Raw genomic sequence first — 25,049 nt, 5'->3', positions numbered from 1 at the left:
TCTGTGTCTGTGCTGCTGGTCTTAAAATGTGTTGTAGAATAGACCACTAAAATACTCAACACATTTCTCACAATGAACCTTCAGACCTACTTCCAAACACATAAAGTGAATCAGACCCCGACTTACACAGTGTTAATTGAAAATGTGTTGCTCCTTTTTTGACTAAGCATGAAATAATTGTGTTGGTGTTTTATTTAATTTTCAATGAGCATATTTAAATTTTCATTACAATGTACTCATCAGTACAGATGGCAAGATGGTATGTATTAGAGCCCCCTGGGTACAATATGAAAGTCCCAGTTGGAGTATTTCCAACAGGATGTAAACCATGGTCTTCAAGCCTGTACTTTAAAAAACATATTACTTAGCACACTGCCAACAAATGTCAACACAAAAATATAGAGCTGTAATGACTTCACTCTGTAAAAGAAATGTACTAGAACAGAAGTTTTTCCTAAGAAAAGTAAAATACAGTAAAGCAATAGTCATAGCTCAAGAAAAAATTATTTATTCAATATTGAATGAAAAAACTCATATGCCAGATGTAATTCAAATTCTTAACAAAAATATTGCAATATATTAAAACTGTAAAGAGAATTCTACAAACAAATATCATGTACAGTAGCCAATGTCCTAGAGAAGTTCCTGCAGAAAATTCTCCAGTTAGTGAGTTGGACATTTCAATAACTCTGCAGTTTCTTCAAACCTGAAATATAATTTAAAAAAAAATAATTATTTATATATATATATATATATATATATATATAAACTAAAAATAAGTCATAATTAAGCATATGATTTAAGTTATTGAAATTATTCTTTTGTGACTACAATAAAATTGAATATTTTTTTTTATTTATAGGTACAGTTACTATTAATAAACTAAGTAAACTACAGCCCAAGGGAGAATATAACCAGAGTCAACTATGAGTCTTTAATTTTTTGAGCATAAATTATAGGATCACTATGAGTTAGAACAGACACGATGGCAGTAAGGGATAGGAAATTATTTTAGTACTTTTAAAATTATAAAATAAGTTTTTTAAGTAATAGGTTATATAATAACCTTATATAATTTTCGTTTTATATTTCTTTGAATTGCTCTTTAAAATAAATATGTAACTTCACATTTGTATGAGATAAGAATATCATTTTTAGTATTATCTTAATAACTTGCTGAAAAATACTAGCAGTATCTCAACAATATTTAAAATTTCTAAATATATATTTAATATTTTGATAAATAGGTTATAAAAGAAAGATAATACTCTTGATTAACTATCAACCAAAAACAAAAACCTCTGCACTCTTTAATTCCCAGTTAATTTCATTAACAATGTTTTACATGACTTGTTAGAAATCAAAACAGTGACTCATCTCACAAACACATAACTGTAGGTGGATTTATTATCCACTGGAGTCATGAAGGAAATTCCACACCTGATTGAGAGACCTTTAAGGTTTGAAACACATATGCACATTCTATATTTACTGTAATCCAATACAATTCCCTATAGAGAAATAAATTTCTTTTGCCCCATTCTGTTACTTACATTTTTTTCATCCTTTCCATTTTCTGGATTGTTGTTTCCTTTAATTTAAAAAGCAACAAATTTAGGCAATTTCTCAAAGTTAACCATCATTAAAGATGGGCCCTTAACATAAAAAACACAGCCTAAAACATTACAGTAAGTACTGTTTACTTATCAGAAAGGATTTTTATAAGAGATTAAGATTTACACAGTTTCACTATTTTTCTTGCCAGTAGTATATACAATGAAAATTAATACTTGCTTTTTCTCCTGACCTTAGAAAGGAAATCATCTAAGCACTTGACAGTTTTCTTTACCTCTGAATTATCTTTCAAACCACAATAATTAATAGTCAAGGTTCTGGGAGTTGAATCTGATGATGATGTACTACACCCAGAGGACAGAGGAAGACTTGCTGGCCTCTCTTCTTTGCTTTTTTTATCTGTGGAGAAATTAACTTTTAGGTTACCTTTTCCTTTTACAATGCACTCAAAGATGTAAAAATTTGCTTTATAGATGGAAGAAAAATAAAAATATTACTTTAATATAAAAAGGCTACTGGTATAGATCCAATATGTATTGTTAATATTCTTTTAAGATAATGGCCTGGGTAATAAAAATTGGCCAAGAATAATTACTGAAGATAATATAATTTTTGTCATGACAGCAATCTATTTGAATGTTGTTGTTGTTGTTATGTGCCGCCCAGTCAGACCCTCCTTGGGTTTCCGAGGTGGTATCACTATAGAAATAGATTGCCCAACCTTCCTTCTAAGGAGTGGCTTATGGGTTTGAACTGCCAACTTTCTTGTTAGCAGTCAAGTGCCTTAGGCACTATGCTACCAGAGCTCCTTCTATTTGAATAAAGAGATGAATTAATAATAATTTGGTTATTTTAAAAAATAACCAACTGATGCATATATACTGTTGTCTTAAATTAGTAGCATTTATACTAAATAGTGAATACCAAAAATAAAAATCTGTCTTGATGTTTTTATCCAGTAATGCCTAAGGATTTCAGTTTTTTCACTATTGTTCTGTAGCAGGTGGCAACTATTGCTAAAGCTGACTGTACATACTTTTTATCAATTAAGAAGCATTTGATTCTGAGTTGATGCATATTGTGAAAAATAATGCCTAGAATTCAGGATTCAATCTTCTGTGTCTAAAGAATTGAACAACTTTCCATTTCTATTTTCATATTATACATTCAATAAGATGGCAAATATTCCCTACAACCAAATTACAGAACAATACAGTTAAGACAATATGCTTAATTTTAAAGCTTAGTAATATCATTAGGTATCCCTGTATCTCATAAAAATTTGAAAGCTTCAAAATTCTATCTATACTATCAGACTAATATCATAGTCACCATCTGATAGCTCAACTGTATCATGTAATTAGGAGTCTTTCAAAAAGTACACATAGTGGTTGATGAATTATACTTATTACAAAAGAAATGCAAAGAGCAACACCTGTTAAAGTCAAAACACTGCTTTCAGAATCATGGTTTTCAAACATATATTCCACTTTGACAATTTTCCTATTGAGAAACTGGTAAGTAACAAATGGCTAAAAAACAATTGTTCTCTTTCCTAAATAGTCACTCAAGAAGGGGGACTCCTTTGTAGGCAGATATTCAACATTGGTAAAAGATTCTTGTTTCTACATTTTCTAAACTAAAGGCAGTCCCTGGGTTATGAACAAGATCCATTCCAGTCTTTAAGAATTTGTAGGTCAGTCAGAAGAGGTTCATATGGTTCTTATTTTAGCCTTTCTTTAGTGCAAGAAAAGCCTTGAAGCCTTTCAATAATTTAAAAACTTTATGTGCAGCAAGAGAAGGTGATTGCAATGAAGGATTTGTTAAGAGTAGGGGTTGGTTCAATTGTTTCAAAGAGAGGCCATATTTACATAACACTAAAGAGGGCTTCAATGATGGGGCCAACTGTACCACTTTGAATGTGTGTGGCTCTACAAAGTCCTGCTAATAATAGTCCAATCTCACTCCTCAGGCTCACTACACGTCTTTTGAGTCTTCCATTCCAGATCTTTAATCCATAATTTTTCCCGTTCTGGTAACTGTGACAAATCACCCAAACTGTAAAAATTCTAATCTGTTCCTGTTTTTGCTTCACCAGCTATGAAAGAACCAGTCTGAAGGCCTGCATTAAAGGGCAAGCAGGAATTATCCGTCAGTCATATGTACAGAACCTGGGGACTGCCTGTATATGATCTCATGTTGTTCCAGAACAAAAAACATAGGTTTTGGAGTCCAACTGCTACTTATAGTTGTAACTTGGGAAAATAACAAACTCAGTGTTCTCCTCTGTCAAATGGGGGTGTTGTTCTTGTTAGATGTCATGGAAAATTTCAACTCACAGTGACTCTGTGTGACAAAGTAGAACTGCCCCCATGGTATTTTCTGGGCTATAACTTTCACAGAAGCAGATTGCTACGTCTTCTTCCCACAGAACCACTAGGTGGGTTTGAATCGTCAACCCTTTAGTTAGTAGCCAAGAGCTTAGCCATTGTGACACTACAGCTCCTTTTACGATTAAAGTGGTGAATTCATCTGATTTCCAAATGAAATAAAGCCCTCTGGCCCCAAGTAGCATGCATATGTAAGGCATAATGTGCAAAGCTTTATAAATTTGACTCTTAATTTATGTACACCAGATAATGAAGTCTTTTGAGACTAGGTATTATGGATTGAATTGTGGCTTCCAAAAATATTCATTGTAAATCTTCACTTCTATGCATGTGGTTATAGTCTCATTTAGGAATGAGTTGTCTTTGTCATATTAATGAGACGGGATTAGTGTGGGTTATGTCTTAAGTCAACCTCTTTTGAGATATAAAAGAGATTAAACAAGCAATGGAAGAAACAGAGATGGAGGAGACTGATGCCAAGCCACACAGAGATCTCCAAGGAACCATGAAACAAGTTGAAGAGGCAAGGAACTTCCCCCAGAGCAGACAAAGAGAGAAAACCTTCCCCAAGAGCTGGCACCCTGAATTCAGACTTGTAGACTCCTAAACTGAAGGAAAATAAACTTTGTTTACCAGATAACTGAGACACTAGATATTTACTTTATTCATAATCCACATGGCTTACCTGCTTATCACTCTTAGGTCCTAGCACAGTGGCTTCAACTTGTTTATGTTTACATAAAGCTGTTAAAAATATGTTCTATAATAATATAAGAATATATTGAGCCTGAAACATGTAAAATTAAGCCTGGAAAAGGCAATCCAGTAGGTTTTCAATATATGAAAATTTGAGCTCAACCATATGCAGGTACTAAAGATAAAGCAAAATACAGATATTCTTGACAGATAAGTCCATAAGACAAAGTTCTTCTCTTAAGGATCTTAGAATTTAGTTTATATTTGTTAAATAAATGAACAATAAATGAGAAAAAAATCAACCTTTTAATAAATATGAGTTTTGCTGTCGACGTTAAATTTAGTGCCTGAAACTGCATCTCTAATAATTATATTTAATGATATAATAATCACTGAAATTATTCTATGCAATGAAAATTGACATGTGCACTAAATCTGCAGTGGTTAAAAGAATACTTGAGAGCCACTTACCTAGATTCCAACCTGCTCCACCATTCAACAGCTGTGTGACCTTTGACACAGTTACTTAATCTCTTTGTATTTCAGTTTCCTCATTTGTAAAATGTGGATACTACTACTTATCTTGCAGGGTTGCCTTAAGAATTAAATGACATAATATAACACTAGGAGCTCTGGTAGCATAGTGCCTAAGGCACTTGACTGCTAACCTGAAGGATGGTGGTTCAAACTCACCAGTCACTCCTCGGAAGGAAGATGGGGCAATCTACTTCCATAGTGATACTGCCTTGGAAACCCAAGGAGGGGTCGCTATGAGTCAGGTCTGGGTCTGACTCGACAGCACATAACAACAACAACAATATAGCACTTAGAAAAGTGCCAGGTATATAGTTAGTATTATAATGTATTGTTGTTATTACAATCAATAAATTGTTACATATTAGTGGCTGAAAGGTTTGATGATGCTAAATGTCTAGAGATATAAGAATTTAACTTCAATATTAGTACTCAATTGGACAAATGTGATTTAAGCACAGACACAAGGGAGAATTCATTCAAAACTTTATCAAAAAATTAAGATTCAAAAAAGTAAAACCTATCACTGAAAAACAGACCAGAAATTCTTATTCTTGTTGCTCAGTCACAACTGAAAATGTCTTAACCTTTTGAAGTTAAGTGATATGAAGAATACCTGGACTGATTTTTCATATTTGCTCTCTTTATCACTAGTGAATTGTTTAAATGTAACAGGTTTATAATATTTTACAGGTTAGTGACAAATGTGATTTCTTCTCTTATTTGTAATAGTTTGTAGGGGAAAGTTACTACTTAAGTTTAAATTAGAAACTTTGGAGGCTTATTTTTATTATGCTAGTGCACTGAGCAATTAAATAGCTGAACATCTCTAAAAGTTCCTGAGTTTGTACCCTGGAATTTATTCAATCACTCTAACGTAAGCTGACTTAAGATCTTCTTGGCTTCGGGAGTTGCCGTGAATTGCTTAATGTGGCCCTTCTAGCCACTGTCCTCCATTTTGTGATGTACTGTAAATCCTATTATCCATGCCTGTTTATGGTAGTGTGGTAGTTAAGGTCATGTATCAACTTGGCTGGGCAGCTGGTAGTAGCTATTCCCTATAATGACTAACAATCAACTCTGTGGTGGAATTTGCCATGAGCAACAGAGTAGCTGCTTTTAAACTCCTGATTATTAAAGTCATCCATTTGGGGTATTTCTGTTAGAGCAGCACAAAGTAACCAAAACAAGTGGGATATATTGAGTCTCACCTTGCTGGAGGGGGTAACTCAAATCACCACCCTTAGCTTTCTTGAGGTTATATATAGGAATCTTTGGGAAGGTTCGGTCTCCCTCTTGCCCCAGTTCTGCGTTTTGGCTCTCATCATCTCACCCCTGGATTTGAGGCAGCAGCTGTCATCGGATCTGCTGATTTAGGTTCATCAAACCCCAACAATTAGGAGGATCCTCCAGACCTACTTACAGACCTGGGACTTAGCAGCCTCACAGCCTCTACCACCACTATGTGAGACAATCCCTTGGGTGTCTGTAAGTTGTATAAGACGTTACAGTGAAATACAGAACCTTAAGACAGGAGGGAGATGACTAGGAGGAAGAGTTAATGTCTGAAATGATGGAGTGGTGTGGTAGTTTGGACATTTGGGACATCTTCAACCTCTGCCTCATGGGGACTGGCCTTGTGCTGATCTTTCTAAGAGAAATTGTTCAAGCAGCAGTCTTTAAGTTCATATTTTCTTTGTTCCTGAGAGCTCTTTAATTTCCATGAAAATCAGGCTTGAGAATATTAAAATTACCACATAGCCATAAAAATTAACTTATTTGCAAAATCTATATTATACCACCAATACAAATATCCTTAGAACGTACCTGTTTTCAGATTATCCCTGTGCCTACTAGAAGCAGAGTCTTCACTCATTTCATTAAACTCTACATATTCATCATTCTGGAACAATATAGTTTAGTATTTAGAATAAAATAAGAAAAACATATATAATAACATATTATATATAATAATATTCTTACCACTAAGTATAAAGATCACATAGTAAATGTTTACTACTTTTAATTAATTTATTTAGAACGCAATGCATAAGCATGTCTATGTGTAAGAAATAATCTTTTAAATGTGGAATCTGATAGTTTTTTTATTCCACTAATTACTTTCTTAGAAGGAAATGGACACCAGAGATTGAAATCCTTAGTAAATCAAGAAACAAATTTGGTAACTATTTCTATGTAATTTATACTATGACTGAATAAGAAAAGGAAATAAAAGTTATCATTTTGATTTTTCCTCTCGTGTCAATATTTCTTTTTCTTTACCCAGTGAAAACACACCATTTGTGCTTTATAAAGGACAGAAAATAATAATAATTTCAAGCTTTTCATAAGCAAAGTCAAATACTGTCTTACATTATTTTAAGTACTTCAAGTATTAACAGTTGTAAATGCTCAAATACAGGTTTGTCAATTATCTTATTTTGTAAAATAAAAACAATAGCCACAATAGCAACAACAAAGTAAGTTGCACATAATCAGGACTTCATTTTAATTAAACACTTTGCCATTCCTAAATGTTCTTTTATTTAGCACATCCAAAAGAATATACACATAACAGTAAATAAAGAAAATACCTTATTGTATCTAAGATATTCTATAAAAGTTGAGAAAATACCTTTTTAGACAAAAGCATTTCTGTTTCAAGGAGAGTGATACGACTGAGAAGATTAGTCCAGGTCTTTTCATTTACCATCACTTTTCCTTTCATTTTTTCTTCTAAACATTCTATTCTACTCTCTAGCCAACTAAGCTTCTTAAGCTTTTCTTGACATTCAGCAAGCATAGTCTGTAATGTAGTAATCTCAGGATTAAATTTCATATCCTGCAATGGTTAGAAAGATTAAAAATATTACACAAACTGAAATTCTTTTGAAACCAATGCACTCCCATTTCCATCGCATTACTTCAATAGGTAAAAGAGGCAGAATGCTACCTCTGGAGGCAGACTGTTTGGGTGCTTAAACCAGTTCATCTAAAATGGATGACTTTGAAAACAGTACCTAACTTCATATGGTTTTTGTGAGGATTAAATGAGTTAATTTTCAAAAGCTCTTAGAACAGTATCACATGGTACAATAAAACTAGCACTACCTAGCTGCTTATTATGATACCTAGAGAAAGTTAAGAGAAAATGACAAAAAAAAATACTACCCACACTGAATGCACTGAGATTGCTCAGTTTGCCTTTTACCAGGAAATAAGTCCAATAGCCATCAGGTAGTCTCTGGTAGCATAGTGCCTAAGGCACTTGACTGCTAACCAGAAGGCTGGCAGTTCAAACCCACCAGCCACTCCTCGGAAAGAAGGTTGGGCAACCTACTTCCGTAGTGATACTGCCTCAGAAACCCAAGGAGGGGTCACTATGAGTCAGGACTGACTCGACGGCACATAACAACAATAACAACACAGTATAATGAGATATATATAGAAGTCATTTGTTGTTGTTGTTGTTGTTATGTGCCTTCGAGTCGGACCCGACTCATAACGACCCCTCCTTGGGTTTCCGAGGCAGTATCACTATGGAAGTAGATTGCCCAACCTTCCTTCCGAGGAGTAGCTGGTGGGTTTGAACCGCCAACCTTCTGGTTAGCAGTCAAATGCCTTAGGCACTATGCTACCAGAGCTCCCATAGAAGTCACAGACATAGGAAAAAGATAGAAAAGGAAGGTTTAACAGAAGCATTGGAAAATAAACACTATAATTGGGACTGTGGTAATAAAGATTAATAGAAATAGCATTTTAGAAGAGACCGAAAAGGACAGCAAGGACCCCAAAAAAGGAGAAAAGAAAAGAAAGAAAAAAAAAAAAGGCAGTGATGTGACACTCTTTTCCATTCATTAATATTGGAAACATGTAGTAGAGAACATTTACTGTCCAGGTAGTATAAATAAACTATTCCCACTAGACTGCAAATTCCTTGCTCATGTCTTACTCACCTTTGCATTACCAATAACACCTAGCCTGTACCCTAACACAAGCAGCAGAGTATCTGTTGAATTATATTCAATAAGATTTACTGATTCTTAAGTAACAGAAACATAAGGTAATATATCGCAATAAATAATTCAGAGAGCTACAAACATTACGAAGTTTACACAGTGAAATAATCACTTCAATGTAAGAAGTACTACAATCTGTTAAAGAAGCCCAAAATTCTTACGTGTTGCTCAGACTTGATCTCAGGAACCATTATGTCAGGTATCTTTATTTCAGTAGTCTTTACATCAGTCATATCAAATGCTTCATTAACATCTGTTACTGTACCTAATGTATCTTCAGGAATGTTAGCACTGTCTTCATTATACAAGTGACGAATCACCACAGCTTTTTTCTGCATAGAGAAAAATATGAGTTGTTTCAACGTTTGTCTCATACAACTGAAACATACAGTTATTTCACAAAAGAAGCATCTTCTTTTATGATTCAGAAAGGTTTAAATTAACACATATATATATCTCAAAAGATAAGTTATTATAATATTTTACATGTAATGATAAAATTAGTTATAATTTTTAAAAGCATTCTTATAGCTTAGAAAAATAATAAAATATTTCAATGATATTTGGGATTTATTTCAAAATGTTTGTTTTGCAAAAAGGAGAGTAAAATTGAGGAAAGTAGAATAAAGATGAAATATGATTAGCAACAAGTTGATAATTTGTTGAAACTGGGTACTGGGTAGATCTTCAGCTAATAACTCAAGCTTGACAATGACCAAGGGAAAGTCTCAAAAGTAAGACAATTAGGTCAAATTAAGCATTTATGCAGGTCTCTATTGCCTACTTCCTTTTTCAGAAACAATGCACATATGCACTATGACAACTTAACACAGGTTCTGAGTCATAGTGACCCCTCCTTGGGTTTCCAAGGTGTTATTTCTACGGAAGTAGATTGACCAGTCTTCCTTCCGAGGAGCGGCTGGTGGGTTTGAACCACCAGCCTTCTGGTTAGCAGTCAAATGCCTTAAGCACTACACCACCAGAGTTCCCTACAGAAGTCACAGAAAATATTTTACAGCACTAAGAAGGGAGACAATTTGCTTTAGCATTGTCTCAACTTTTGCCTATAAACAAAGAAATATGCTTATTGATTCAAATGTTTCTAAATCTGAGAACTTTTAACAGTTTTTCAAATTTCTGATAATTAAAGATCTAATGTAACTGATTAAATTTTGATGGGTAACAAAAAACATCCTTTGTTTTAAAATAATAAAATCAAGTTGAATGTCTTGAAGTTTTGAATCTCCCTTTGTCAGGACAATAAAGGAAACCCTCCAGCCCCAATACAGAAATAAAGATACAAAAGCACATTTAGTTATATCAACTCATTGTTAATAGTATGTAACTCATGTATTTTGAATTAAAGCAGAAATAATTCTCTATTATTCACATCCTTTCTCCAATCACACATTAATTATTCATCTGCACCCATCCTTCAGTTCCAGAAAGGGTTTACCACAGAAGGAAGACAGCTGAAAGTCCACTTGTGATAATAAAATAATATTTTGGCCTCCATCTCCTTTGGAGACAGAAAAATTGTATTTCTAAATGCATTGGACTCATTCACCATAGATGATCAAAGCATATCTACCTATCAGTATGAGAGGAAATACCCAAAACAGTAATCTAAAACCGTATTATGGGTTTAGGTATTATCTATCACCACAAAATTCATATTCTTGGTTATGGAAATATGAACATATATAAATGAATCATTGTAATCTATTACCATTATTAATAGTAGGCTCTTCACATGCTCACATCTATTCCAAAGACCAGGTATGTCATTAATAGCAAATATAAATGACTGCATACCATAACCTTCCTAAATCACTGCTGTTCTGAGAAATGAGATAGAATTAAGAATTAGAAATACAAAGAGAAAGCCAGTTCAGTTTTACACCTCTAGCATCTTCTTATAACTTGAGAAATGTTCTCCAGAAAAATATGTGGTCCACATCTGTAAAAAAGTCTCTACACTCTAATATCTATCTTACTAGAATGTTTTACCAACTACCATTCTGAAACGTAATCTTATATATTGGATTCATTAGATAGGTAAGTCTTACTGAAACCACATGACATATTTCCTTTTTCCCATACCTTTCCTGAAGTCATAAACTTTCCAGTGATGTCAATGCCAACAGGTTCTATAGAAGTTTTCTCACTACCTGAAGGCTCTGGCTTACCAAAACTGATTTTTTTCCTTTGTTGTGATGAAATCTAAAAAAAAGAAAAAAGAATGAGAAATAATAACAAATATTGTATTAAAGCATGATGTACATTAAATTTACTATTATTTAAATGTTCATATATGAAACAAAACTACCAAGTAATGAGAGAATAATGAGATTGTATGGCTTCTGAAAACTATGCAGTATTGAAAACATATTATGTTTGAACTGTTAGTTTAGGACTAGCAGCTCCAAGTCACAGATGTGTACAAACAATCACTAGTGTTTAACGCAAACATCAAGCTTTGTAAGGTTACCCAAATCTGTGAATAATGTTATGTATGCATTAATTTTCTGTGTAGGGTATTAATTTGATACATTAAAATAGTGGGCCACTTAGCATAATTCAGTTTTAAAATCTATTATTAGAATTACCTTCTCAAGACTACTCAACTCCTTGTGCTTTTTCATCACACAATTCAAAATATCACAAATAATTTGTATTTTCCATTCTGCAAACCCACACTGGACAAACTGCTTTTTTGTCAAAACTGGCTTATAATTAAATTGATCACGAAGAAGCTAAAGAAGGAAGAGATTGATAGAATAATTTAGTGCAATTTCTTTCTAAAATCCAAAATGATAAACAGCTACCTGGTCAGTGCCATCTCTGAGAGGAAAAGGAGGATTGAGCTATTAACTAAAGGGCACTAAAGATATTCATAGGCATAATATGAGTCATGATCAGGAAGAAGAGACAGCCAGGGGAAGAAAAAAAAAAAAAAAACCAGGTAGCAAGTGATATGCCAGATACCTGGTGGCACAGTGCTTAAAGTGTTCACATGCTAACTGAAAGGTTAGCAGTTCAAACCCACCAGTGGCTCCATGGGAGAAAAATGTGATAATCTGCTTCTTTAAAGATTTATAACTTTGAAACCCCTATGGAGCGGTTTCTGCCCTATATGAGGATCGCTATGAGTAGCAATCATGACACTGATGACAGCAGGTTTCGTTTATTTTTGGTAGGGATTACCCAGACAAAAGATGGGTGTCCACAGACATGGAAAAAAATACAATAAAACCTTCAAAAGTCAGAACCTGTATAAGATGGAAACCTGTCAGAGAAAGAAAACAAATACTTTCCACAAAAATGAGGGACAGAAAAATGGTAAGACTGCATCATGTCAAAGGAGACCCAGCAAAAACAAGGCATTCCCATCAAGTTCCAGCACTCACGGATTTCATTGTAGTTTATCGTCAAAAAATTCAAATATCCTTATAGGTGCTAGAAAAACTCCTTGACTCACTATAAAAGAAAGAATACTATACCAGATATCAGAAAACTGTAATTTATTTGTTTAAAATTCATCCACTACATGATTTTTTAGAAAATTTAGTCTGTGAGTCTTAGTTCCGCATTTATAAAATAAGAGAATGAGATCAGACTCATAGCTTTCAAAATATACTCTGTGGAAACCTGGGATTTGTCAGAAGTGCCTCTTAGGCTTCCATGGAAGGTTTCCGGGGATTAGCGACAAAGAAAGGGAAGATTAAACAGAGACTGAACATAAAAAAAGGAGCACAGGTGGCACAGTGCCTAAGGCATTTGACTGCTAACCAAAAGGCTGGCAGTTTAAACCTGCCAGCTGTTCTACAGAAGGAAGATGGGACAGTCTACTTCCAGTAAAGATTTACCAGCCTTGGAAACCCAATGGGGGCCGCTATGAGTCAGAATTGACTTGATGGCAGTGAGTTTGGTTTGGTTTGGTACATATAAAAGTTCCCATTTCACCCAATGTAACTCCACTTTTTTAAAAGATTGGATTCAATAAATGGGCTTTATCATTAAAAAAAAAAAAAAAAGTTGAAGAAAGCTAGAGTACTTGAACAAAAATTAACCATAAAAATAAGATTTTTAAAAATCAAACATGAGACTGAGTGCATTCATTACAAGTACGGACAAGTATAGATACACTATATCTATATATTGTATACATTGTATACATATTAATTCATAATTCTATAAACCACAGTCTACTACGTAAAATCACATTTCCTCCTAATTTCTGCCAGTGTACCAAATCTTACTAACTTACTGAAATTTGATGCAAAAAAGACAAAATGATAGTCAATGACAAATGTTTATCTGTTGTTATATTTATTAGATTATAAAACATTTACAAAGCAAACTTGAATTGCATCTTGATTTCTAAAGAGACTACAATTAAATACGTAACGACAATAATGTCAACTTTGTGTGCTGCATATACTTAATTTTCACAAATCAACCAATAACTTCTAAAATAATTATTGTTTCATAAACTCAAAATACCTTATAGACTGCATCTATAAAGCGCAAGTCATTCTTTGCTATGAGTTCTACATTGGATTCCATCAGAAGTTCTGCCACATATGGTGAATATGAAGTAAGAGAATAGCTGATGATTGGCAAAGATGCTGCTGTGTCTCCCTTTATCAAACTGTTAGGGGAAAAAAAAGGGCTTTTAAAAAGTTGGACAATTAGGTAAATATGAGAAATGTCATTAATTTATAATGATACCCATAATTGTTAAGTAATGCGTGAGACTTTCTAGATTCCATCTCCCATTCTAAACCAGTGTATTAGATTATTATAAAATATTATTTTTCACCAGGAGCTCTGATGGAATTTGGCTGCTAACCAAAAGGTCAGGGCTGCCCAGAAAGATGTGGTAACCTGCTTCTGTAAAGATTGAATAATTCTCTGTTGAGTAATTCTCCAGGATTGCTATGAGTTGGAACTGACTCACTTGCAAAGAAGTTTGTTGGTCTGTTTGTTTGTTTTGGTGACCAGGTTGGCCAGTTTTACTATCTTCTACTGACGTTGTTGTTGTTGTTATGTGCCGTCGAGTCAAACCCGACTCATAGCGACCCCTTCTTGGGTTTCCAAGGCAGTATCACTACGGAAGTAGGATTGCCCAACCTTCCTTCCGAGGAGTGGCTGGTGGGTTTGAACCGCCAGCCGTCTGGTTAGCAGGCAAGTGTCTTAGCCACTATGCTACCAGAGCTCCCCTACTGACATTAGGCCCATCCTAAATCTGTATCTTTGCTTATGTTGATTCCTCCGTCTAGAACACTATCTCACTGCTACCTATCTACATGACTGTTATTCATTCTATATGAATCATTTGTCAAATCTCAATCCTTCTATGAAGCCATCCTCAACTCTCTGACCCATACCAATCTTTCCCAGAATGCCCCCCAGGGCACTCAGGATCTGCTACCTCATTCTCTGTCTTTCACTGTTTTCCAGTTTTCAACACTTATGGATATTATTTTCTCAATGTGAAGCACTCTGATTCTCCCACAACAATGCACAGAAGGCATATACAAATAGCCAGTTGTGTTTGCTCAACTGAAATAATGATGCACTTGTATAAAACATATTCAATACATGCATATAAATTTCCTCTGTGTTTGATAAGGCAGAGAACAACTATATAATAATAACATCACATTTTGTTTTTCAGGAAAAAATGAATTCTTTCTCTTTTAAGTTTCCCTATGGGCACAGAAATATTTCACCCATGAGAAAAAAAGCTCTGGCAACTTGTCTACCTAGAATAAAAGCCAAAACAAACAAATAAACAAACAAAAAAACAACAGGCCATAACAGGAAATGAAAAAATAATTTTGAGCAGCAAAATGGCCAATTTTATGTACATTATAAACAGAAGACAGTCAGGCCTACATTTAGCATCTCTTATGTTAAACAATCACCAAAAGCTTCTATGGAGTTAGTAGATTAGAAACACTAAGAAAAACGGGTTATTATAAACTGGCATACTGACAGCAAAAGACAACTGATGGCAAGAGAAAAAAATAAGTGAAAAAAATATGTGGAAAAAAAAATATGTGGTATATGAACCAAGAGAACATTATACTGGGGAAATAAGTCAAATAAGGGCAAATATTGTATGCTCTCACTTTTATGAAATGACAATAGTAGGTACATATACAGAGATAAGTGTTCACTGATGGTTACCAGGAGTAGGAGTAGGAAAAGGGTTAGAAGGGGAATCATATCTAGGTAGTAGTCATATTTTATGTTGATGACAAAGGTGGCACCTAATGTGGGGGAGGTTTGTACAGTATAGTTATATTTCACTAGTATAACTGATCACTAAGTTGTTCATGAGAAAAAAGATTAATTGGTAAATGCTATATAATAAGAGCTCTGGTAGCATAATGCCTAAGGCACTCGACTGCTAACCAGAAAGCTGGCAGTTCAAACCCACCAGCCACTCCTTGGAAGGAAGGTTGGGCAATCTCCTTCCGTAGTGATACTGCCTCAGAAACCCAAGGAGGGGTCACTATGAGTTGGGCCCGACTCGATGGCACATAACAACAGCAACAACATATAATTTGGCAACAACAACAAAAATATAAAGAGATATAAATAAATACATATAATAAATAATATAAGAGCTACAGAAGCAGTTACTTCTTAGACATAACCAGTCACCTTATGGAATTAGTTTCCTTGGCTTGAAGACTTAGAATCAGTCTCATGGTCAATTCAGTCAACTGGCACAACATAATTCATAAAGTTCATGTTCTACATCCTAGTTTGGTGAGTAGCATCTGCAGTTTTAAAAAGCTGTTGAACAAATATCTAAGACACAGGTACTGGTTTTTATTTGTCTGGAGCAAAAGAGAATGAAGAAAATCCAAAAATCAAAGAGAGAATTGGAATATAAGACTAATAAGCTCCATGGAACCACAGCCTCCTCTACTTTCTTCTTTTGGAAGAATTGGATGGTGCCTAGTTACCAGTACTAAAAGTTCCGATCAGGGTTAATAGATGGATACTAATAGAAAGGTAGGGGGAGGGAGAAGAATGAACTTCAAATTCTTCCCCCCTCATGGTTCAATGATTTATTTATTTTATTTTTGCAGTATTCCTTCCCCTCCCCCTCCAATCCCTGGTAACCAATAAAGAAAATTTCCTTCCATATATAAACCTTTCCTTGCCTTTTTACAATAATGAACTAATACTATATTTGTCCTTCTGTGATTGACTTATTTCACTCAGCATAGTGTCCTCCAAGTTCATCCATGTTATGTGGTGTTTTGCAGATTCTACATTATTCTTTAGTATTGCATAGTATTCCATTGTGTGTATATACCATATTTGGTTATCCATTCTTCTGTTGAAGGGTACCTAAGTTGTTTCCATCTTTTTGCTACTGTGAATAGTGCTGTGATGAACATGGGTGTGCATATACCTGTTCTCATCCTGGCTCTCACTTCTTTATGATATATACCTACAATGGGATTCCTGGGTCAAATGATATTTCTAATTCCAGCTTTTTAAGGAATCGCCATACTGCTTTCCACAGTAGTTGTATCATTTTACAGTCCCACCATCAGTGTATGAGAGTCCCAATCTCTCTCCACATCCTTGCCAGCATTTGTTATTTTCTTTCTTGTTGAACTTTGTCATCAGTGCTGGGGTTAGATGGTATTTCATTGTTGTTTTGATTTGCATCTTTCTGATGGCTAATGATCATGAGCATTTCTTCAAGTATTTGCTGGCCACCTGAATATCCTCTTTGGTGAAGTGTCTATTCATGTCTTCTGCCCATTTTCAAATTGGCTTGTTAACCTTTTTATTGTTGAGGTGTTGGAGTTTTCTATAAATTTGAGAGGTAAGTTCCTTGTCAGATATGTCTTTGCCAAATATTTTTTCCCAACCTGTAGGTTCTCTTTTTACTCTTTTGGCAGTGTAATTATCAACAAGTGTGAATTTGTTGCTGTCATTTTGTTATGTGCTTTTCATGGTGTTACTGATTTCTTTGTTCCATATAATTTTCTGTGCTGAGCTCATTGTTTATGAATTGTATTATCACTTCCTTCTTTGCATTGTTTTAGTATTTGCTAAATATTTGTGCTGGTTTTCTTTTTTATTTTACTGTGAAGGTTTATCATTTTTCTTTGAGGTATTCTACGATTTTTAATTTTCTTCCCAAGTTTAGAACAGTCCATTCTACCTTGTGGTTATCTTGACTTCCCCACCATTTAGAAGTTCTGTAACTACACATTTTTTCCCTCCTTTTGGTTTGTAGTTATCCTCACTTGTCAATTGATTATCTCTGGTTCCCTGTTTACAATCTTGTAGGCTTATTTACTTCGGATAATTCCATAATGGGGTTGGTTTCTGGGTTATGTTGTCATGTGTGTTAATGATCAGTTGTTGCTGGTTCTCTGTCCAAAGGACTCCCTTTAGCATCTCTTGTAAGGATGGTCTGGTTTTAACAAATTCCCCTAATTTCTACTAATCTGGAAGTCTCCCAATTTCATCATCATATTTGAGGGACAATTTTGCTGGGTATAGTTTTTTTTTTTGGAAATTTTTCTTTCAGGGTTTTATATATACCATCCCATTGCTTTCTCACCTGCGTGGTTTCTGCTGAGAAATCTGAGCTTAGTCTTATTGGTTGCCCCTTGTAGGTAACTTTTCATTTCTCCTGTGCTGCTTTCAGGATGCTTTCTTTGTCTTTGGTTTTGGTGAGTTTGATGATGATCTGTCTTGGTGATTTTTGTGGGGGGGTCTATCCTGTTTGGGTTTGTTGGACTTCTTGAACAGAAATATTCTTATCTTTCATCATACCAGGGAAATTCTCTTCAAACAAATCTTCAACAATTTTCTACCTGTTTTGTCTCTTCCTGTTCTGTAATTCTAATTACACAGGTTATTCCTTTTGATGATATCCCACATAACCTTAGGTTTTCTTCATTCTGTTTTGATCTTTTTTTCTAACTGATCCCTTTCCAAAGAAGTATTGAAGTATTTGTCTTCAACCTCACTAATTCTGTCTTCCATTAATTAAATTGAACCCTTTTGCCCGTTCAATATGTTATCTATTTCCAAAAATTTAGTATTAATCTCCTGGATCTCTATCCGTAGATTCTGTATCATTTCTAATTTGTCATTTGTCATTTTGTTTTTGTATTGTCTTTAGAAATTGTTCTAAGGTTTTCTCTGTTTTCCTCAATTTTGTCAGTGTTTTCCTTAATCTGTCTCTCAATCCATTGAAGGTACCTAAATATAATTCTTTTGAATTACTAACCAAGGAATTCCAATGCTGCTTCTTCCTCAGGAATGTGTTCTGGGTCTGCTGTTGTTTTATCTTAGTTCTTTGTGTGGACTGTGATAGTCTGTTGTCTCTGAGACATTGTGACATTTTTGTGTTTATATTTAATTGGTGATTGTATGTTGGAGTGACTTGCTTAGGGTTTTTGTTTTCTTTGTTTTGTTTGGATGTTATCTATATAAGCAGGGTATTGTGCTCCCGTATTTGCTAGTTGGCAGCACTTACACACTTATCACCTGTCTCCCTTCCCATTGTCAGCCTTCCGTATGTCTCTGCTGTCCTTGACAAATGGAGTCTATTCTTAGGTCCCTGGAATCAGAATGAGAATGCTATCACTTTAAATATCCAAAATGGCCATGTCTTGTAAACATTCAAAATGGCTGTACCCTTGATCACTTTAAATATCCAAAATGGCTGTTTTCTATAAACATTCAAAATGGTTGCACCTTTGGCCACTTTAAATATCCAATATAGCCATCCCTTGCAAACAATCAAAATATTTGCACCCTCTGGACAGCTGGAAGTCCACAGCTCAGTTTGTCCCTGTCCTTGCTGTTCCCCTTCCTAGTCACTTGGTGACCAGGGGTGATCTTTAGGTCAATTCTCAGGTTCCAACACCACTTAGAAATATTCAGGTTGTTGGTGCCATCAGAGTAGCTGACAGTCTGCAGCTCCATCTGTTTCCACATTCATTGTTTCTGTTCAGGTTTTTCCACTAGTTGGTGCCTAATCCACTTCTGTACACTTCCTTTCAAAGCTCAGGGCTCCAAGATTATCTTCTGTATCTCTGTCAATTGGTTTATCTCTTCTTTGTTGAGGTGGGTCTGTGTAACTTATCTGCCTAGTCCACCATTTTACCGGAAATGAACTTCAAATTCTTAAAGAATCCAGACTTACTGGACCCCATAAGACTGGAGGAATCCCTGAGACTATGGTTCTGAGATTCTCTTTTAAGTCCTGAACCAAATCTATTCTCTTAACTCACCTTTTAATTAAATACCAGGTTAGATCAAAAAGTAAAGAATATCACCCTTGAGTACTGCACTTCTTTAAAAATTATCCATAAGAGACAAAATGTACATACAACCATTACCCCAAAGGATAGAAGAGAATGTTGGGAGACAATGAGATTAAGTTAATGGAAATGGTACAACCAGTATGGAAACAGGGACAGGGTTGACACGACGTAAAGAATGTAACCTATGTTACTGAACATTATGTGCAGAAATTATTGAATAGGACCTTGTTCTATTGTGTATACTTTAACCAAAACTACAATAAAATGTATTTTTAAAAAAAGTGAGGTCTGTTAAATGGGATGTTATTGTTAGGTGCTACTGAATTAGCTCTGACTCATAGTGACTCTACATACAACAGAATGAAACACAACTCAGTCATGCACCATCCTCAAAATCATTGCTATGTCTGAGCCCTCTCTGTAGCCACTGTGACAATCTATTTTGTTGAGGGTCTCTTTCTTTTTCATTGACTCTCTACTCTACCAACCATGATATCTTTCTCCAAAGAATGTTCTTGCTGTTTTTAGGTGCCATCAAGTTGGTTCCAACTCATAGTGACTTTATGTACAAAAGAAGAAAACACTGCCAGTTCCTGTACCTTCCTCACAACTGTTACTATGCTTGATGCCATTGTTGCAGACACCATGTCAAACCATCTCATTGAGGGTCTTCCTCTTTTTCATTGACCCTGCACTTTACCAAGCATGATATCCTCCTCCAGGAACTCATCCCTCCTGACAAGAAAACCAAAGTACAAGAGGAGAAGTCGTACCATCTTCTCGTTGAAGTGTAGCATTCAAGCTACACTTCAAAACAAATTTGTTCATTCTTCTGGAAGTCCATGGTATATTAAATATTTTTCATCACCACCATAATTCAAAACCATCAATTCTTCTTTGATCTGCCCTATTCACTGTCCCACTACCATATGCATATGAGGTGACTGAAAATACCACGGCTAGGGTCCAGTGGGCCGCATTCCTCAGTGACATCTTTGCTCTTTAACACTTTAAAGAGGTCTTTTTCAGCAGACTTGCCCAAAGGTCATTTGATTTCTTGACTGCTTCTTCCATGGGGGTTGACTATGGATCCAAGTAAAACGAAATCCTTGACAATTTCAATTTTTTCTCCATTTACAAGGATGTTGCTTATTAGTCCAGTTGTGAGGATTTTTGTTTTCTTTATGTTGAGGGGTAATCCACACTGAATGTTGTAGTCTTTGATTTTCATCAGTAAATGCTTCAAGACTTCCTCACTTGCAGCAAGCAAGGCTGTGTCATATGCATGCAACAGGTTGTTAATGAATTATCCTCCAAACTTGATGCTGAGTTCTTCATATACATCAGATTCTTCAATTATATGCTCAGCATACAGACTGAACAAATATGGGGAAAGTATACAACCTGAGGTACAACCTTCCCAATTTTAAAACTTGCAATATCTTCTTGTTCTGTTCAAATGACTGACTCTCGGTCTACATAGTTTCCTCGTGAGCACAATTAAGTATTCTGGAATTCTCATTCTTTACAATGTTATCCATAATTTGTTGTGATCCACATAGTCAAAGTCCTCTGCATAGTCAACAGAATATATCCTCTGCTTTCAGCCATGATTCATGTGACATCAGCAATAATATACCTCATTCCACATTCTCTTCTGAAGCCAGCTTGAATTTCAGTAAGTTTCCTGTCTATGAACTGCTACAATTATTTTTTAAAAATTTCCAGTAAATTTTTACTTACATGCTATTATTCAATATTATTCAATATTAATGCTATTATTCAATAATTTCAACATTCTACTAGATCACTTTTCCTTGAGATGGGCATAAATATAGATCTCTTCCAGTCAGTTGGCCAGGTACCTGTCTTCCAAATTTCTTGGCATAGATTAGCAAGCACTTCCAGTGTTGCATCCATTTGCTAAAACATCTCAGTTGGTATTCTGTCAATTCCTGGAGTCTTGTTTTTCACTAACATCTTCAGAGCAGTTTGGACTTCTTCCTTCAATACCATTGGTTCTTGATCGTATACTTCCTCCTGAAATGGCTGAATGTCCACCAATTCTTTCTGGTACAGTGACTCTGTGTATTCTTCCCATGTTGTTTTGATGCTCCCCCCATCATTTAATATTTTGCCCATAGATCTCTACAATGTTGCATCTTAATGCTTGAATTTTTTCTTCAGTTCATTCAGCTTGAGAAATCCCAATCATGTTCTTCCCTTTTTGTTTTCTAACTCCAGGTCTTTGCACATTTACTATAATAATTAAATGTTTTCTCAATACACACTTTGAAATCTTCTATTCAGCTCTTTTACTTCATGAATTCTTCTATTCACTTTAGTTATTCTACATTTAAAAGCAAGTTTCATGTATTATCTAATGTCCATTTTGGTCTTGTTTTTCTTTTCTTCTTAATGATCTTTTGCTTTCTTCATATATGATGTTCTTGATGTCAACACAAAATTTGTCTTGTCTTCAGTCATTAATGTTCAATGTATCAAACTGTTAAGATTGTCTCTAAATTCAAGTACAATATAATCAAGGTCATACTTTGGCTTGTGGACATTAGTTTTCTTCAGCTTCAACTTGAAATTTTATATGAGCAATACATGGTCTTTTCACAGTCAGCGTATGCCTTGTTCTGATTGATGATACTGAGTCTCTCCATTGTCTTTTTCTACAAATGTAGTAGATTTGATTCCTGTGTACTCTAGCTGGAGAGGTCCACGTGTATAGTCACTATGTGTTGCTGAAATAGCTATTTCCAATAAATATGTGTTTGGTCTTGCAAAATCCTATCACGCAACTTCCAGTGTCATCTCTATGACCATATTTTCCAGCTACTGATCCTTCTTCATTTCCAACTTTCACATGCCAAACAACAGTAATTATCAATACATCTTGATTATATGTTTGATCAATTTCAGCCTGCTGAAGTTGGTAAAAAAAAAAAAAAAATCTTTAATTTCATCTTTGGCTTTAATGGTAGGTGCATAAATTTGAACAACAGTCATATCAACTGGTCTTCTTTGTAGGTGTACTGATATTATCCTATCACTGACAGCATTGTACTTCAGGATACAGATCCTGAAATGCTCTTTTTCACAATGAATGCAATGCTGTTCCTCTTCAATTTGTCATTCCCAGCATAGTCAACCTTATGATTGTATAATTTAAAAAGGCCAAAATCAGTCCATTTCAGCTCCCTAATGCCTAGAATATCTATCTTAAAGTGTTCCATTACCTTTCTGACAACTTCTAATTTTCCTAGATTCATATCTCATACTGCAGTGTAGTAAATTACATGGTACAGCTTTTCTAGCCATAGTCTTTGTAACTCCCACTGGATTACTGGGTGGGACCATATAATTTAAACTCCTGATTATTAAAGTTATCCACCTGGGCTATTTCTGTTGGAGCAGCATGAAGTAATCTTCCAGGAAGCTCCCTCTCTCTCTCTCTCTCTCTCTCTCTCTCTGTCAGGTGTATAGAATCCTGATGCTGGGTTTGGTTTTTTTTTTTTGCCAGTCTGCCAGGCTTAAAATGAGGCCTTCTAGAGGCAGAAAAGAATATCTCACTGCTGGCTGAGAAAGATAGGCTGCTGAGAGAGAGATGTACCACTGAGAGAGACACACTGCTGAGAGAGATGCGCAGCTGAGAAATGGTGAAAGTGGAATTAAGAGGCATTGAGACAGAGCAGCAGGCCTACCTGGCCCACAGAGGCAGAGGCCAGGCCAAGAGGCCAAGGGCCAGAGAGGCGTGTCTAAGGAAACAGCAGAGGGGAGACTGTCCTGATTGAAGAACTGTATCCTGAGCATGTTCCTGAACTTTATTTGTAGCCTGTTGCTTCCCTAATAAACCCCATAATCTTTGAGTTCTGTGTGGCCACTGCAGCGAATTACTGAACCCAGCAGAGAGGTGCTGGGTGCTGCAAGAGAGACAGTTGGTGTCAAGGTTGGTAAGAGGGCTGGAGGATGGCAGCATGCCTTGGGCTGCTGGTGGTGATTCTGTCTTCCTCTTGTGGAGTTAGAGGAGGTCAGAAGATGCCACCTCTGTGCCCCTTAAGCACATACATTCCACATTCTGATTATTAATGGATTTTTTTCAACTGTTTCCTCTCATTTTGAGTTGTGTGACATCAGCAAATGAGAGTTCTGAAAGCTGTACTCCATCCATATCATTAAGGTTGACTCTACTTTGAAGACAGTTCTTCCCTAGTCATGAGTGCCTTCAAACCTGAGGGGCTTACCCTTTGGTAGTATATCAGACAATATTCCACTGCTATTCATAAGGTTTTTACTGGCCAAGTTTTTCAGGAGTAGATCTCCAGGTCCTTCTTTATAGTCTGTCTTAGCCTAGAAGCTCCACTAAAACCTATCCACCACAGGTGACCCTGCTGGTATTTGAAATACCAGCATCACAGCAACACACAAGCCACCCAGTATGACAGAGAGACATGTGGTAGCATGAAAATTGGTGAGTGACCTCATGATTAGCCTCTACTGGCAGCCAGTCCTGACCCTCTATGGCAGCTCTGCCCAGTCCCTCTCCAGCTCTGATAGCCACTGCTGCCACTGAGTAATAATAATCTTCAAGCATGGCATCGGGTACCCCAAGGAGTATATTGACTATAATCGTCCATATCCAAAAGAAAACATAGATTATATGTATAAAACCTGTCCTCCCCCACAAAAATTAAAAGTTTTTAAAAAGCAGGCTGACAAGAAACGACTGTATACTCTACTCTATATTCATTTAACTCAACATGAGCGGGTGGTAGATTACATATACAATTAATGAAATCCACTATACTTTTACAAGTATAAAAGTCATATAGCAGCCATACCCAACAGACTGTGCTTATGAAAGGTGTTTTAAATCTTGAGTTGAATTTTTCTTTAATTCATACTTAACCAAGAAACAAAGTCCTATAATCCCTGAATTTCTAAATATTTTCATCATTTCCAGCTTTGAGAGCATAGGAATAAATTGGTATCTTTGTAGACACTGCCATCCTATGTCTAATATTATCTCAAATCATTATCTAAAATACAAATAAGTTGGAAATTATAGCTTACCCTACACAATCCACCTCTTTAGGATAATTTAGTGAGCGAAGTACTTGTTCTAGATTCCGTAAGCTTCTTTTTAAGTCACCTGTTGCCATTATTTACCATTACATTCACCTCCAGGTCTTGAAAAAATTTAGTAGTTTCCCTAAAAATAAAAATCCATGTAAAGTGAATTTAAAACTGTATTTTTTCTGGGTTCTTTATTATGTTTATAGACCTCTTCACACTTATCATAGTTATCTTATACCAGTTATTTACCCCTAATATATCTTCCATACTGATCTAGTACTGCCTTGGATCTACCATATACACCTGAAGATAAAATGAATTTTTTTTCTTCCAAGTTTTTTCTTTATATTCATGCTCTCTCAATGTATCGTATTATAGAACACTCTCCAAAACTTCATCTTGAATACAAATGTACCACTTGG

At 35.3% G+C, this 25,049-nt stretch overlaps 1 protein-coding gene across 1 annotated transcript; it reads right to left on the bottom strand.

Moving 5' to 3' along the window:
• Nucleotides 1-663: 663 nt before the first annotated feature.
• On the bottom strand, nucleotides 664-24,713 carry CEP44 (centrosomal protein 44). The gene is made up of 10 exons (XM_007950357.1): nucleotides 24,625-24,713; nucleotides 13,721-13,868; nucleotides 11,824-11,970; nucleotides 11,318-11,437; nucleotides 9,376-9,546; nucleotides 7,831-8,037; nucleotides 7,023-7,098; nucleotides 1,850-1,974; nucleotides 1,554-1,591; nucleotides 664-706 (listed from the first exon to the last, which is right to left on the bottom strand). The coding sequence occupies exons 1-10, from the start codon at nucleotides 24,711-24,713 to the stop codon at nucleotides 664-666; spliced, it is 1,164 nt and encodes a 387-aa protein (XP_007948548.1).
• Nucleotides 24,714-25,049: the final 336 nt, after the last annotated feature.

Source organism: Orycteropus afer, unplaced genomic scaffold, assembly GCF_000298275.1.
Source record: "Orycteropus afer afer isolate SDZICR_OR568_19922 unplaced genomic scaffold, OryAfe1.0 scaffold00268, whole genome shotgun sequence".
NCBI lineage: Eukaryota > Metazoa > Chordata > Mammalia > Tubulidentata > Orycteropodidae > Orycteropus > Orycteropus afer.
This window is presented reverse-complemented; position numbering and strand designations above follow the sequence as displayed.